Raw genomic sequence first — 15475 nt, 5'->3', positions numbered from 1 at the left:
CACCGAGCTCCTCGGACAGGCAAGTTCTTAAATTCTTGAGTCTCCTGCCCCCGGCCACGGCCTCACTTCCCTGAGCTTCCCCTGGCGCCATCCGGCCTCTCCATCGAAGCCAGCCCTCACCCAGGTCACCGCCAGCTAATGAACGCCCTCCCCTTGCAGGCGTCACACCCTCGGCCGCAAGCACGCCCTGCCCCTTCCCCTCCACTTACTCCACCGGATCCTCTTTCCCCTCTCAGACTGCATAGGGGTGCCTGCGGTTCACTGGGCCAGGCCCCTTCCCCCTGTCCTCGCCCTGAGGGTGGCCCCTGCTTCCCCAGGCCATCTACGGGTCACTCGTAGGCTGGGCCAGGGAAGACTCGAGATTGGGTCTCCCGAGGAGCACCGGGACCCCGCCCCCTCGAGGGTCCCCGAGCCCCCAGTGCCCCCGCTCCACCTAAACACTGGAGACCCCGCCTGTCTCCCACACAGGCCCGTTAAGGCTTGCCCCTCCCTCACCTAACAGGTTCAAGCTGGCTCAGGCCGGAACTGCTTTTCTTCCTAAAGCCGCCCGGATGGCTGAGGGTTTAGCTTAACGGGATGAGCCATCTGGGGACTGCAGCGTGGCGACTGGGGAGCCTGGGACTGGGGTCAGGGGTGGGGGCGGGCACACTTCACATCTCCAGCCGGGATAATGACCCCTTCCTTCCCCATCCTATGGCTACTCTTGGCCCTGGGAAATTCCGAACAGGCTGCTCAGCTGCTGATGGGGAAGCAGCTGAACAACCTTGCCCTTGCCGGGGAGGCCTGCAGGTCCCTGGGGAGAGAAGCACAGAGGGTGCGGAGCTGGGCCCTCTTAGCTGAGGCCTCTGGGGGAGGGTCTGTGCACCTACCAAGCACCAGGGGGCAGCCTTACCCTACTCCTGCCAGAGTCTCACATAAGTCAGGCAGGGGTAGGGGTGGCAGGAATCCCTACCACCCTCCACTTTGGTGAAAAGGTGTAGCATTGTCCCTCGGTTGGGCAGGCTCCCCTCTGCCTGCTTAGGAGACTCACGGAGACCTGTCACTCCAAGAGCTGGGACCCTGACCCCCAGCTACCAGTGCTGTGTCCCTCAGGGAGGGCCGAATGGCAGGAGACAGGGTCTTGGCAAAGCCCCACAGCACACACCTGGAAGCATACCCACACCCCCGCCCCAGCCGTTCCATGATTTGGCCAGCTGGGCCCAGCCCTGCAGGAGGCGGAAGCACCCTGCACCCCCTCTGGTGCAGGGGAGCCGGAAAGCTGTAGGCCTTGGTACCCAACAGTGGCCCAAGCTGCAGCTGGGAGTCAGAGAAGGGACCGAGATGGGACAGGCTGGAAGGAGGAGGAGGGAAGAGGTGGGGCAAGGATGTCGAGAAGGCAGCCAGGGTAGTGGCTGGCCTAGAACCGGGAAGGGCAGGTTAGGAGGGTCGACGTGAACCAGGCCCGGGTGAACCTGGGGTCAGGGGCGGTTCGGCTCCTGGGAAGGAGGTGCTGGCCGGCGCCCCAGGTAGCAGCCATCCAGCTTCCCGCTGGAGCGGCGTCGCCTCCTCGGGAGGAGGGCGGGAGGAGGTGGGCGGAGTGACGAGGAGGGCAGGCGGGAGGGAGGGACGGAGGAGGGGGAGGGGGAGCAGTCCAGTCGTGGGGGTGGGGCGACAGTGACATCATCCCGAAGTCGGTTCTTAAACGGCAGCCGGTCGGACCGGGGAGGAGAGGCAGGATCGCAGCGCAGTGGCGAGTCGCTGAGCCCGCCGCGGCCCCGAGAGCGGCTGGAGCCGCCGCCGCCGCCGCCGCCGCCAGGAAGGAGGGGCGAGCGCGCCTAGGCCGCCGCCGGGAGAGCCGCGGGCGAGCCGAGCAGCCGCGCGGGTCCGGGCCGGGGCGGGGGGCGCGGGCCGTAGGCCCCTGCTCCGGCCGCAGCTTGCAGACAGTGGGCTCCGGTGGGCTCCGGCTGCCACCCGCGCCCCGTTAGGCTGAGCCTCGGGCCGGCCGAACAACCGCCGCCGCCGCCGCCGCCGCCGCCGCCGCCACCGCGGGAGCTGCGGGCAGGAGCCTCGGGAGCCGCCGCCGCCGCCCGGCCGGGCCCCGCCGCCGCCCGCGCGCCCCCGGGCCCCCGACACACATGAGATTCTTCAGGCTCACTTTCAAGTGCTTCGTGGACTGCTTCTGACCGCGCCGCCCCCGCCGTCCCGCACCCCGCCCGCCGCCCGCCCGCCGCCCCGACCCCCGGTCCGGCCGCCCCCGGCCCCCGGCGGGCCCACGCCTTCGGGCCCCCCCCAGTGCCGCCAGCGCCCCCGCCGCCCGCCCGCTCCCGCGGGGCGCCGCGCCCCCGGCCATGGCGAAGAAGAGCGCCAAGAACGGCATCTACAGCGTGTCCGGCGACGAGAAGAAGGGCCCCCTGATCGCGCCCGGGCCCGACGGGGCCCCGGCCAAGGCCGACGGCCCCGCGGGCCTGGGGGCGCCTGGCGGCCACCTGGCCGTGCCGCCGCGCGAGACCTGGACGCGCCAGATGGACTTCATCATGTCCTGCGTGGGCTTCGCCGTGGGCCTGGGCAACGTGTGGCGCTTCCCCTACCTGTGCTACAAGAACGGCGGAGGTGAGCGCGGGCCCCTCCCCCGCCTGCCGCCGGCCCCGCCGGGGCGCCCGTGCGAAGTCCAGGGGGTGGGGAGGCCCCCCCGGGACGGCCGGGGGCGGCCCCTCGCCCGCCGTCGCCGCGCGGTGGCCCAGCCGGGCGGTCTCCGCCCCCCCCCCCCCCCGGCCGGTCATGTGCCTGGCAGCGTGTGGGGGGAGGGGGCCGGCGAGCCTCCTGCCGAAAACGCCGAGCTGCCCCCACAGACTCTGGGCCCGAAGTGATTGGCCACCGAGGTGGCAAGACGAGGCCTCCCCCTTGGGGGGGCTTCCAGAGGTGAGGAGCCCTGGCTGCCCCCACAGGTCAGGCACACAAGTGGCACATTGTGTGGGCCCCCCACGTGTGCACACACGAACACACACACAATGGGCCACTCTGTCCCTCCCTCTGCTTTCCCCTCCCTTCCCTCCTCTCTTCTCTTCCCCTCTCTCCCCTTCCCTCCCCTCCCCTCCCTCCCCTCTAGCCTGGGCCTGGAACACTGGGTGCCTGAGCCAGGCTTGGGAAGCCTGCAGCCTGGGCCGCCTGGCGCCGCCGCTGGACACACTGCATGCACACCCCATGCCCGCCCCAGCCCAGCTTAGCAACAGCGATGGGCACGCGTGTGTCCTGTGACTGCAAAGCAGCACCAGGGTTGGTGGGAAGCCGCAGGGACTAGATGACGGACGGGTGGGAAACTGAGGCCCAGAGAGAAGGCCTTTGCCCAAGGTCACAAGCAAGAAGGATGCTGAGACCTGAAGCCAAGCTCAGCTTTTGAGTAGTGGAGAGTGCCGAGCGGGGGCAAGGGTAGGGGGCCTGGAGAGGAGAAGGGCTCCCCCACCCCCAGCCTGAAGTCCCTGCCAGCCTCCCCCAACCTTGTCTCCTGTCCTTGCTCATATGCCCTTTCAGACACCCTCCACTCTGCCCACTGGCAGACGACTGCTACCCACCTACCCACCCACCCGCTCCCCTGCACCTTCACACTTGCAGGAAAGAGTCTGGGTGCCGGCACAGTCCAGGGCTCCCTTCCCCTCGCCCAAGCTCAGCACGTCCCCGGGCCTGAGCACCGGCCACGGAGTGGCTTGTGTCCACAAGTGCATGTGTCCTCCGTGCCCGTTAGTTAGGTCACCGTAGGTGAGTAGGGGCAGAAGCCTTGTAGGGGACCCCCAGCCCAGGAAACAGGGCTCTAAGGCCCAGGGGCTGCCGTAGGCCCCTCGACACTCCACCTCCCCAAGACTGTTCACCTTGGGCCCCTGAGTCAGCAGCCACCCCTTGCACTGATTCACTCAGTGGGAAGTTATGATGGGCTCTGGGCGGAGCCTGAATCTGGGGCTCCACCCGCCTCCCAGGGCTTCTGAAAGCCAGGCTGGCTGGCCTGGCCTGGCTGAGGAGTTTGGGTCAAGTCCCCACCTGGCTAAGGGGCCACCCTGTGCAAGTGGCCACCTTGAGCTTCATCCCCCAGGTGTGTTCCTCATTCCCTACATCCTGATCGCCCTGGTCGGAGGAATCCCCATTTTCTTCTTGGAGATCTCGCTGGGCCAGTTCATGAAGGCCGGCAGCATCAACGTGTGGAACATCTGCCCCCTGTTCAAAGGTGAGCAGCCCCAGCTAGCCCCTCTCACCCTCTCCCTCCGGGACCTCTCCCCTTTCCCGCCACTGGGGCAAAGCTGGTACCCACTTGAGAAACCTCAAGTCTGAGCATCTCCTGTCTGAGCACCAGGCCTGGGATGCCCCCCAAGCTGTGAGGGAGAACCTGGAGGACATGCAGACCACCTGGCTGACCTTGGGGAGGTGGAGACTAGAGTGGGGGATGGACCTCTCCACCAGGGCGAGAAAGCCCAGTCCCAGCAGCACCCGGGACAGGCCCTGCCGAGTATACTTGGCTCGCTGGGGCTGAAAAGAGGGTGGCTGGGCATGAGACGCGATGGCAGGAGAAGCCAGAGGGCCAGCCTAAGGAGCTGGGACGGGAGCCATTGAAAGTTCAGGGTCTGAAGGGAAGGACCAGTGGGCAGGGTTACCACCAAGCCCCTTCTGTGTGTGAGCAGTGTTCCCCCATCAGCTTAAGGCCCTAGGAGGTAGGTCCTACTGTTACCGTCCTCGTTGGCTGGGGCACAGAGAGGTGAAGTAAGTGACTGGCCAAGGTTGCCTCCTGAGAGGGTGACTGTCTCCCACGCTGCCCCAGGTCCCCAGAAAACCCCCAGCTGCTGGTACGGAAGGCCATTGGGTGGGGGGCAGGTGGAGGCATGGCCTTCCTTCAACCGTCATGGTGGCAGTGGGACCCAGAAGGGGACAGGTATGTGAGACTAGGGAAACAAGAGGACTTGACTCTCAGACCGGGGCAGGATGTGTGCTCTGCTTTGGGGCTGGGGAGGATGCAGGAGGTGAAGCAGGGCGGGGGCAGGGAGCAGGGGCTGATTTGGGGGGACAGATTGAGGAGTTAGCCTAGCGCTGGGGACACAGTGCAAGGGAGACTCCAAGGGGACTTGGAGAGGTCTGGTTGGACAGCAACAGAGAAGGATTTAGTTGCACGGATGGCGGAGGAGGGGGAGGACGGCAGATGCAGGGAGCAGGATGTTGGGGTCCAGCAGGGACCGCTGGCAGTGCCTGGCCATGTAGATAGTGGGGACGATGGGGAACTGGCCAGAAAAGAGCCTGCATGGAAACTCTGCTCTTCTCCAGGCCTGGGCTACGCCTCCATGGTGATCGTCTTCTATTGCAACACCTACTACATCATGGTGCTGGCCTGGGGCTTCTATTATTTGGTGAAGTCCTTCACCACCACGCTGCCCTGGGCCACGTGTGGCCATACCTGGAACACTCCCGACTGTGTGGAGATCTTCCGCCACGAAGACTGTGCCAATGCCACCCTGGCCAACCTCACTTGTGACCAGCTTGCTGACCGCCGGTCCCCTGTCATCGAGTTCTGGGAGTGAGTCAGGCACCTCTGGGCCAGGCCCCGCCTGTCTCTCTGGTCTCCCACACGTAGCTCAAGTCTGCATGTGTGTGCGTGTGCACGCGCGCGTGTGTCGGGGCCCGCCCTGGGGGGATGAGGCCAGGGATGCGGAGCGGGCGGTGCCTGCCCACCTAGGGAGGGAAGCGGGGGGCTGCTGCTGGGCCTGCTGGGGACGGCGTGGGGCCGGACCGCCAGGGGCTCCAAGGCTCCGGGGACACAGACTGCAGCGACTCCAGGCTGCAGGCTTGGCCCGGGCTGGCCAGGTGCATGGGGGAGACCGGCTGGACGCAAGGGCTGAGGCAGCGGGGGTGGGGGGAGGGCGGGAGGCGCCACCCCAGGGACACCCCCAGTCTCCTGGCCGTTTGGTGTCACAGACCTCATGGGCTTTCCCTCCCCCAGGAACAAAGTCTTGCGGCTCTCCGGGGGCCTGGAGGTTCCGGGGGCCCTCAACTGGGAGGTGACCCTGTGTCTGCTGGCCTGCTGGGTGCTGGTCTACTTCTGTGTCTGGAAGGGGGTCAAGTCAACAGGAAAGGTACAGCCGGGGTGACGGCAGGCCTGGGGGCAGCACTGCCTGGGGGGGTGTGGGTGTCTGCCAGCGACCACTGCTGCCACGAGAGGGAGGAGACGGCACCAGGGCCAGAGCCCGAGGAGGGGCAGGGACTTCAGTCCGGACCACTTGATCCCCAACCCTGGCTGGAGAGTCCTCTCCACCCTGCGCCTCCAGGCCCGGCAGCCTTCCCTCCCGAGTGGAGGTGGAGTGGCCCCGGCAGCGGCTGCCCCTTCCCTGGGGTGGGGGGCATCCCTGGCTCGCTTTTCCTGTCTTGCCTTCCCTCCCTTCCAGTTCCTCTCGGTTCTGGCTCTGCGTCAGCTTTTGACCTTCTCGGTCTGTCTCTCTCACCTGCCTGTCTGCCCTCGGGGACCCAGCGGGGAGCGTGGACCCATCCCTCCCTCAGGGGCTCCCTGTCAGGTTGTGGGCACAACTGTGTGAACAGACACACAATAAGACAGCCTGCCGGTGGTTGCGGGACACGCAGGACACGGCCAGGTCTCTGGAGGGCGGGAGCGTTCCAGCAGGGTCCGCAGAGCAGCCGCTTGGCGCTGCTTGCGTGGGAGGCAGAGGCCTTTGCTGCCGTCTTGATCTTGCCTCTGTCTCTGGCTAGGTGAGTTCTAATCCCCGGCACCAAGGACCCCCGCCTCTCTGCAGACCAGGACCTGGAGTCGGCACGGGAGGCGTGGGACCTGCGTGCGGGCTGCGGCCTCGCTCCCTGCCAGGGGAGGGCCCTGCCTCTCCCTCCCTCTGCAGCTGACCTGTGCTCGCCGTGGGGCTGCTGGTGCCCCAGCCAAGCACCCAGCTTCCTTTGGGAGGAGTCATGGCTCTGATGAGTAGAAGGGGGTGCCACTGGGTGGCCTCCCTCCTCACCACTGAGCACACTGGCCAGCAGGGACGGTGGCCTTCCTGGCAGCCCTGCGCAGGCGGGGGAGGTGGGTGCCACAGGACCCCTCTGAGCACCCCCGTCCCCCAGGTCGTGTATTTCACCGCTACATTCCCCTACGTGGTCCTCGTTGTGCTGCTCGTGCGTGGAGTGCTGCTGCCTGGAGCCGTGGACGGCATCATCTACTATCTCAAGCCTGACTGGTCGAAGCTGGCGTCCCCTCAGGTGAGGCGGAGGTCGGGTGGGGGGACACTGTGCGGGAGCAGGCTGGCCTAGCAGCGCTCCTCACACCTGCTCTCCCCTCGCTCATCTCCAGGTATGGATAGATGCCGGGACCCAGATTTTCTTTTCTTACGCCATTGGCCTGGGGGCCCTCACGGCCCTGGGCAGCTACAATCGCTTCAACAACAACTGCTACAAGTAGGCACTACAGCCCTGCCACCCCTGCCCTGCCTGCCCGTGGGCAGCAGGCAGTCTCACCAGCCCACACGGTCCCCTCTGCCCCCAGGGATGCCATCATCCTCGCACTCATCAACAGCGGGACCAGCTTCTTTGCTGGCTTCGTGGTCTTCTCCATCCTGGGCTTCATGGCCACAGAGCAGGGCGTGCACATCTCCAAGGTGGCGGAATCAGGTAAAGACGCCCCAAGCCCCAGCCCGGCCTCCGGAGCAGCGGCAGCTGCTGTCGTAAGGGACCGTGTACGCGAACGCACACAGAATGACGTTCTGAGAAATGAGAACAATTCAAACTCAATTTGTCACATCACTCTGGGCCAGGAGGCCTGGCTGAGCAGCTGCGAGGCACAGCTGTGCAGCCACCTCAGGCCAGGCCACGTGGAGCCCCGAGCCCCCATCCATCTGTATCCAGGGGCCTCGGGGTATGTCCTCACACTTGCCTGAGTGTTGTAGAGGGAAAGCTCGGCCTTCTCTGGGTCAGTGGTGATCTGCGACCACAGTAGCTGCCGGAACCCAGGTACAGAAGGCTGAGCCAGACACGCCACTCACGAGTACAGGTCTACCAAGGGCTTGCGGGGACCTTCCAGCCCCTGGTATGGCGCGCGCGCGTGCAGACACACGCACACGCACACGCGCACACGCACACACACACACGAGGGCCCGAGTGGCCCGGCAGTGTCTTGACAGAAGTGGAAAGGCCCTTGGCCACAGGGTGCCCTGGCATCGTCCAGTCCTCTGGTACCGTGGTGCAGGGTGGAGGGGGACAGGTCGTGGGTGGGGGGCTCCAGGTGTCCACACCCTGCCCCTTCCCCCTCAGGGCCTGGCCTGGCTTTCATCGCCTATCCCCGGGCCGTCACGCTGATGCCTGTGGCCCCGCTCTGGGCTGCTCTGTTCTTCTTCATGCTGCTGCTGCTTGGCCTTGACAGCCAGGTTTGAGAGGGGGGACGCAAGAGAGGGGGCTGGGAGGTGGGGGGGAGGGGGACTGGCGAGCAGAGGGCACACTGGGCGACGGGAGATGGCAGGTGGGTGGGGAGGGGCACGGCCTGAGTTGCCCGGCCACAGTTTGTAGGTGTGGAAGGCTTCATCACCGGCCTGCTGGACCTCCTCCCGGCCTCCTACTACTTCCGTTTCCAAAGAGAGATCTCCGTGGCCCTCTGCTGCGCCCTCTGCTTTGTCATTGATCTCTCCATGGTGACCGATGTGAGTGGGGGCAGGGTGAGGGATGCCCCTGGCCTCAGGCTGCCGGCTGCCACCTTCCCTGACCTGGCTCCATCCCCAGGGCGGGATGTATGTCTTCCAGCTGTTTGACTACTACTCAGCCAGCGGCACCACCCTGCTCTGGCAGGCCTTCTGGGAGTGCGTGGTGATCGCCTGGGTGTACGGTAGGTCTGGGCCGACAGGCAAGCCGGGGGTGCGGCACGGTCAGGGGTGGTACATCTCTAGCCCTGGCCCTCCGGCCTCACGTTACCCCAGGAGCCGACCGCTTCATGGACGACGTGGCCTGCATGATCGGGTACCGACCTTGCCCCTGGATGAAATGGTGCTGGTCTTTCTTCACCCCGCTGGTGTGCATGGTAAGGGCCGGGAGAGGCTGGGCAGGGCGAGGGACACCGAGGGCCCGCAGTGGTGGCTGCCGGCTGAGCGCGAGGCTTCTCGCCCGCAGGGCATCTTCATCTTCAACACGGTGTACTACAAGCCGCTGGTCTACAACAACACCTACGTGTACCCGTGGTGGGGCGAGGCCATGGGCTGGGGCTTCGCGCTCTCCTCCATGCTGTGTGTGCCCCTCCACCTCCTGGGCTGCCTCCTCAGGGCCAAGGGGACCGTGGCTGAGGTCAGTTCCCCGCGCCCCGTCTCCCGCACACCATCCCTCCCTCCCGTTGGGTGGAGACGTGACCTCCAGAGCGCCCTGCCCCTTCTCCCACCTGCCTGCCGGGAGGGACAGACCGTTGTGCCGGAGCCTCTGGGCCAGCTCGGAGGGGGGTGTACGGGAGGAGAGTTGGCCCTCCAGGGCCTCGCTCAGGTGGTGGCGGCGGAGGAGAGGCCTGTCCCTAGCCTCTGTTCTAGCAGCCACTCGGCCCTCCACTGAACCCCTATTTCCCTAGCGTAGGGAGCGGGGCCTGGTCAGGAGGGGCGCGGCCCCGGGCCCCAGGTTGGTGGCAGGTGGCGGGAAGCGGAGAGAGGCCAGGGACAAGCAGGTGCCCCTCCCCAGGGACTCAAGGTGTCCCTCTCTCCCGCAGCGCTGGCAGCACCTGACGCAGCCCGTCTGGGGCCTCCACCACTTGGAGTACAGAGCTCAGGACTCGGATGTCAGGGGCCTGACCACCCTGACCCCAGTGTCTGAGAGCAGCAAGGTGGTGGTGGTGGAGAGCGTCATGTGACAGGTGCCCCGGCTCACATCACCAGCTCACCCTCTCGTAGCCATAGCAGCCCCTGCTCTAGCCCCCCACCCCCCCAGGGGGCTTGCCTTTCCCTGACACCTATGGGGTCTGCCTGGGGGGGGAGGGGAGGAAGCACCAGAGTGCTTATAACTAAAATAACTTTTTCCATTTTTAATAAAATGCCAAAAATATCACAACCCACCAAAAATAGATGCCTCCCCCACCCCCCTTAACCAAGCTGGTGCACACGCTGCTTCCCAAGCCCTGCCGCCCGCCCTCCAGTGCCCGCTACCGTCATGTCTCACCTGACCCCACCAGGCCCTGCCTGCCTCTCTCCAGGCTCTGCCCAGCACACCCCTGGGTGGCCCCTCACCCCAGGGGCAGCAGTGGCAGCTCGGGGAACAGGGGGACTGGAGAGCAGAGGGGGCAGGCGAGGGGGGCGGGCAGCAGAACCAAGGCGAATATTTCAGCTGGGCTAGACCCCTCTCCCCGTCCCTTCTCTAGAAGCTTAGAGAGCCAGCCAGCAAGGGAACCTTCAGTTCCTGAGCCAGTTGCCACCAGTAGCAGTTGTGTGAGCTTGAGTGCATGTGTGCGTGAGTACATAGGGTATAGACATAGATCTCTGTTTCTTAGCCAAGGTGAATACCAGGTGTAAATTGTGCCTGTGGGCAAATGAGGCTTGTATTTTGCACATTTTATAAAAACTTGAGATTTCTGCTTGTATATTTCTAAGAGAAACACCCCAACGTCCCTCTCCTTGCCACGCCCCATCCCTTTCAGCCCCTCTTACACCTCTGCCCCAGCCAAGGAGTGTGAATTTATAGATCTCATTTTCATAGGCAAAACAGAAGCTTCAAGCTGTCAAGTGTGTGAGTCTGTCATGTGGGTATGCACGTGTAGTCCCTGGCCCCAGACTGGGGTGGGAAAAGTGCATGTTGGGGACCTCAGTGGGTGTCTGCACACTCCCCGCTCTACCCACAGGTCGGCAGGGTGAGCCGACGCAGGGTTCTGCGGGGGGGATCCAGACCTGGGGCTGCTCACCCAGCATGCTCAGGCTGACCCACACCCTGCGCCCTGGGCCGGGCGCCCCTTCGGCAGGGATCTGAGGTGGGCATCCGTCCCCCGCCCCAGGGATCCTGCGCGCGGCTCCCACCTGCGAGCTTAAGGCTGACGCACTTTCCACGTCTCAAGTCCTCCGCGTAGCAGCTTCACTTAACCCACGTCTGTGTCACGTCCAATCCCGAGACAGCCGAGGGGGCCCTAGAAAGGCTTCCCTCACACCCTGACGTGGGCTGGAGGGGTGGGGGGCGGGTGAGGGCGGCGGTCCAGCGGGGACACCCTTACTGTGCTCAAAAGCCACTGCAAACATAGCAATAAAAACATGTCATTTTCCAAAAGCTGGCTCCTGCCCCCACTCTGTTTGTCAGGTGCCAGAGCTGCGGGTGGAGGCCTCCCCGCCGCGAGCAGCTTCCTTGGGCAAGTATTCGCCCTGAGGGTCTCTGCACCCGGCACTGTTCTGGGATCTTGGAACGGAACAGGGAAGGAATCCGAATCCGGCAGGAAGCCTTTTCCCCACGGAGCTGACATACTTGGGGAGCAAGGATATCGGCGTGCTAAAGAGGAGCACGCCGAGCGGGGAAGGTGGGTGTGAAGTCCGGGCGCTGAGGTTTGCAAAGGCTGCCCAAATGCTGCACTGAACAGGTGCTCTTCCGAGGGCAGGCGAGGGAGAAGGCTGGGGAGGAGGCTCCGATAGAGCCCCCGGAAGGAAGGTGGAGATCACTGGGTGGGACCAGGGCACTAGCAGTGCAGGTGAGAAGTCTCTGGGTTAGGGACCTGTTTGCGAGGCAGAGCCAACAGGCTTTTGGATGGCTGGGATGCCAGGGACGATGGCAGTTGCCAGGTCCTGCACCAGGGAGACGAGGAGGTTTGGAGGGGACGGTGGTGTCAACTGAGTAGAAATGTCCAGTAGGCAGGTGGACAAGGAGTTTGAAGTTCTGGAAAGAGTCTGGGCTGGAGACAGAATTTTGGAAATTCTCATTACATAAAGATGGCCCCGAGCCTGGAATGAGCTCCCCAAGGCCGGGGCGGGGGGGGGGCCACGGGCAGCTGGAGAGGGAGACGTGGCCCAAGCACTTGAGTGGCCCTGGGACACTCAAGAGGTGGCAGAGGGCTTCCCTGGTGGCGCAGTGGTTGAGAGTCCGCCTGCCGATGCAGGGGACACGGGTTCGTGCCCGGGTCCGGGAGGACCCCACATGCCGCGGAGCGGCTGGGCCCGTGAGCCGTGGCCGCTGAGCCTGTGCGTCCGGAGCCTGTGCTCCGCAACGGGAGAGGCCGCGAAAGTGAGAGGCCCGCGTACCGCAAAAAAAAAAAAAGGTGGCAGAGAAGAGGGGGGACCGGCTGCAGAGTCTGAGGAGGCTCGGGAGGGGCCCTCGAGTGCCAGACGGGTCCTGGAACACGTGAGGACCCCCCCAACCCCGGCCTGGGCGTCAGGGAGGAGGGAGCAATGGGCTCTGTCGGGTGCTGCCCACCGTCACGGGAAGTGAGGCCCGAGATCGCCAGCTGCGTTTGGCGACAAGATAGGTGACAAAATCGCGGAGACCTGGATGAGAGAGGTCTGGTGTGGGAGGAAGGGCCAAAGTCTGATTGGAGTGGTATTAGAAAAGGAGTGGAAGCAACCCAAGTGTCCACCGACAGAGGAACAGATGAAAACAATGTGATCCATCCACACGATGGAAAATCAGCCTTAAAAAGGAAGGAAATTCTGACACCTGCGACAACACGGATGAACCTCAGACATTACGCTCAGTGGAAGGGAAGCCAATCACAAAGAGACATAGTGTGTGACTCCACTTCTATGATGGCCCTAGAGGAATCAAATTCAGAGACAGAAAGCAGAACGGTGGGTACCAGCAGATGGGGGGAGAGGGAAGGGGAGTTAATGTTTAGTGGCGAGAGAGGCCACACACAGTGTAAGTGTACTTCATGTCACTCAATGATAATCCTAAAAATGGTTAAAGCAGAGTTTGAGATTACACACACTTTAGCCCAGTGTAAGGGAAGGGGTGGGGAAGACCTGGAGAAAGTGAACCCATTCAGGTCCTTGGCTCCATCCCGAGTGATAGGAGGAGGAGCATGACGAGGCATAGACATGGGGTGGCCAGGACCAGCCCGGTCATCATCTGAGGCAGGCCTGGGGTGGGGGTCAAGGTTGGGAACCTGCTGCCCACTCTGAATGCCAGCCTGGGCAGAAGGGAGGGGGTGGCCCTTCAGAGAAAAGTGACAACTTGCTCCTCTTCAGTCCCTCCCAGGCCAGTCCCTCTCTTTAGCAAGGCACAGTCCCCTTAGAGAGGAGGGGGCTTTAGCCCTCAACTGTACAGCCGGAGATGGGCTCCGCCTGTGACACGGCCATCAGCCCATGCTCTCATGATCACCAAGAAGAACCCAGAGAGCACAGGTCACTGCAGAGCTTGGGAAGGAACATCGGCCAAGCAGGCCCAACCCCAACTCGACCTGGGCCTTTGCTAGCGTGGAGAGGCGCCTCGGCGGTGCGACGGTGGCCCGGGCCCTGCAGGCCCAACACCTGACGACCGTTCTTCTGACCCAACCCGTCCCACCCTTCTCTTAAAAGACTTTTCACCCTACAAACCTCTGCTCTCGCCACGCCCACAACTCCAAGAACCCCGTGTGCTGGCAGCTCCCCAAACCTGCAGCCTGGCTCTCCTGAGCAGGCCCCTCACATGGTGCCCAGCCCCCACCCTGCATCCGCTCCTCCATCAACAGTCCCTGCCTCCCCTGCGGCTGGGCCTGCTGTCACCCCCAGGCCCTCGCTACTCCCCACCCTGACTCATACCAACTCCTTAACGTCTCCGTTCCCCCGACCACCGCCATGCCTTGGCTCAGATCCTCATCACCTCTTACCAAATGGCCTCCAAGCCACCTGCCACAGGCCAAGAAAGACTCAGAAAACATCAACAGCACAAAAAAGGGAACTTAGGGAATTCCCTGGCGGTCCAGTTGTTGGGACTCTGTGCTCCACCACAGGGGGGCCGGGTTCGACCCCTGGTCGGGGAACTAGGGTCCCACAAGCCATGCGGTACAGCCAGATAAATTAATTTTAAAAATTTAAAAAAAAAACAAAAAAGGGAACTTGACAGAGGTCATGCTGCTTGGCCAGGGCCCTGAGAGCAGTAGGCTGGCCCCATTCACTTGGGAATCTGTCCGTCCAGTAGGGGCTGAGAACCCAGTGACCAGCAGCCTAGCAGGGGAGACAGGCAAGGAAATGGAACAGCCCAGACCCGTGGAGCCCACGGGGTTACCAGAGCTGGAGGCAAGACAGGGGATACTGTCGGGCACAGTCCCACTCGGAATGGAGGCTGCCGGAGGAAAACAGCCCTCAGGATGGGCCAGAGGGGGCCGGTTTCCTCAGGCAGCCCTCCAGTGTAGGCTGGGCGAGCACCTGGCTTTTCACCTGCCAGTCTGCTGCCCCTGCCACTGTCTCTTCCCGTCCCCAGCCCGGGGCCTGATGCCAAGGGGGTTCAGGGACCACCTGGGACTGAACAGGGAAGAACCTAGAGGCACACTGTTTGGACTTTGGCCTGTAGAAGTTCAGAGAAGAGCGAGCTCAGGGAGGCCGAGGTTGTCAGGGAACGCTTCCTGGAAAAGTGGGACTGGCCCTCAGCCTCGGCCTAGCAACCAGAGGGCGTCACCTGTGGGCTCCCTCCCCGGCAAACACCACCTAGAAGGCTGCCCAGAAAGGGGTGGCATTCCTCATGAGAACGTGGGGAAACGACAGCCCTGAAGGGAGCCACCAGCCTGCGCCTGGCAGGAGGAGCAGGTGTGCAAGGCTGGGTGTCAGCACCATCTTCAGGGGCCCCTTAATTCCGAGAGAAAACACCTCCGACCTTACCCCAATTCCCCTCGCCCAGCCCTCAGGGCCAGCAGAGGATGAGCACTACGGCCTGCCCAATGGCGGCCACCTGCCAAAGCCAGCCCACGGGGCCACCAAGGGGGAGCCCGCTGCCAGAGCAGGCTGTCCGATCAGGGCGGTGCACCTACATGTTCACGGGCCGCAGGTGGCAGAGGAGCACTTTACCCGCCCGGAGGCCCTCCCCACTGCCTCGCTCTGCCCTGGGCCAGTCGCAGGTCACTGCCAAGGGCAAGTCTCCTCTCTTGCCAGCATTAGTCAGAGGTCATCCTGCAAACCTTCGGGAGGGGGTGGGGCAGGGAGTGACTGGTGGCATTCTGCCATGCTCTATCTGTCCTAAATGTGATGAACAGGACCCAGAGGAGGCAGGCGAGTCTGCCACCCGGAAGCCCCAGCGGTTTACCTTGCCTCTCAAGCTTCCCCGGGCCCAGCAGCCAACCCCCAGGAAGACCGACAGGATGGACACACCCCACGTGGCCATAAAGCGGGGCCTGGCCTAGGGAGCAGGAGGCAGAGTGGCAGAGAGGGCAAGTGTGAGCCTGCACCCAGCCTGGGATGAGGGAGCCTTTAGGGGTTTGAACAAATGGAGACAAAATGTCTGGAAGGCCTCCAGGGCAAAGACTGGAGCGGGGGTCTCTGTCCGAGCTGCCTGCCGCCACCTTCCCAGCCACTCCAGAGAAAGGGATCACAAGGAGGTCTCCCTGCGGCCTCAGTTATACGCACGCACCACG

At 64.0% G+C, this 15475-nt stretch overlaps 1 protein-coding gene across 2 annotated transcripts; it reads left to right on the top strand.

Annotated features, from left to right (window-relative positions):
* The first annotated feature begins 2267 nt into the window (after positions 1-2267).
* On the top strand, positions 2268-11217 carry SLC6A8 (solute carrier family 6 member 8). Of its 2 annotated transcripts, XM_060138667.1 has the most exons (14): positions 2268-2589; positions 4061-4192; positions 5278-5527; positions 5951-6083; positions 7075-7209; positions 7301-7404; positions 7493-7617; positions 8257-8369; positions 8502-8639; positions 8719-8821; positions 8913-9013; positions 9103-9273; positions 9680-9823; positions 10660-11217. In XM_060138667.1, the coding sequence occupies exons 1-13, from the start codon at positions 2328-2330 to the stop codon at positions 9818-9820; spliced, it is 1908 nt and encodes a 635-aa protein (XP_059994650.1). In that variant the 5' UTR covers positions 2268-2327; the 3' UTR covers positions 9821-9823; positions 10660-11217. The 2 variants fall into 2 exon arrangements, with proteins under 2 accessions (XP_059994650.1, XP_059994649.1); XM_060138666.1 differs by having other exon boundaries at positions 2269-2589; positions 9680-11217.
* The last annotated feature ends 4258 nt before the right edge of the window (positions 11218-15475 follow it).

The sequence above is a fragment of the Lagenorhynchus albirostris genome, chromosome X (genome assembly GCF_949774975.1).
Source record: "Lagenorhynchus albirostris chromosome X, mLagAlb1.1, whole genome shotgun sequence".
In the NCBI taxonomy this organism is placed as follows: Eukaryota; Metazoa; Chordata; class Mammalia; order Artiodactyla; family Delphinidae; genus Lagenorhynchus; species Lagenorhynchus albirostris.
This window is presented reverse-complemented; position numbering and strand designations above follow the sequence as displayed.

Excerpts from the sequence above, each read along its gene's own strand:
- SLC6A8 (XM_060138667.1), top strand. The coding sequence starts at position 2,328 with ATGGCGAAGAAGAGCGCCAAGAACGGCATCTACAGCGTGTCCGGCGAC. Across the intron at positions 8,640-8,718 it reads ATCTCTCCATGGTGACCGAT|GGCGGGATGTATGTCTTCCA; the intron begins GTGAGTGGGGGC and ends CTCCATCCCCAG. Across the intron at positions 8,822-8,912 it reads GGTGATCGCCTGGGTGTACG|GAGCCGACCGCTTCATGGAC; the intron begins GTAGGTCTGGGC and ends ACGTTACCCCAG.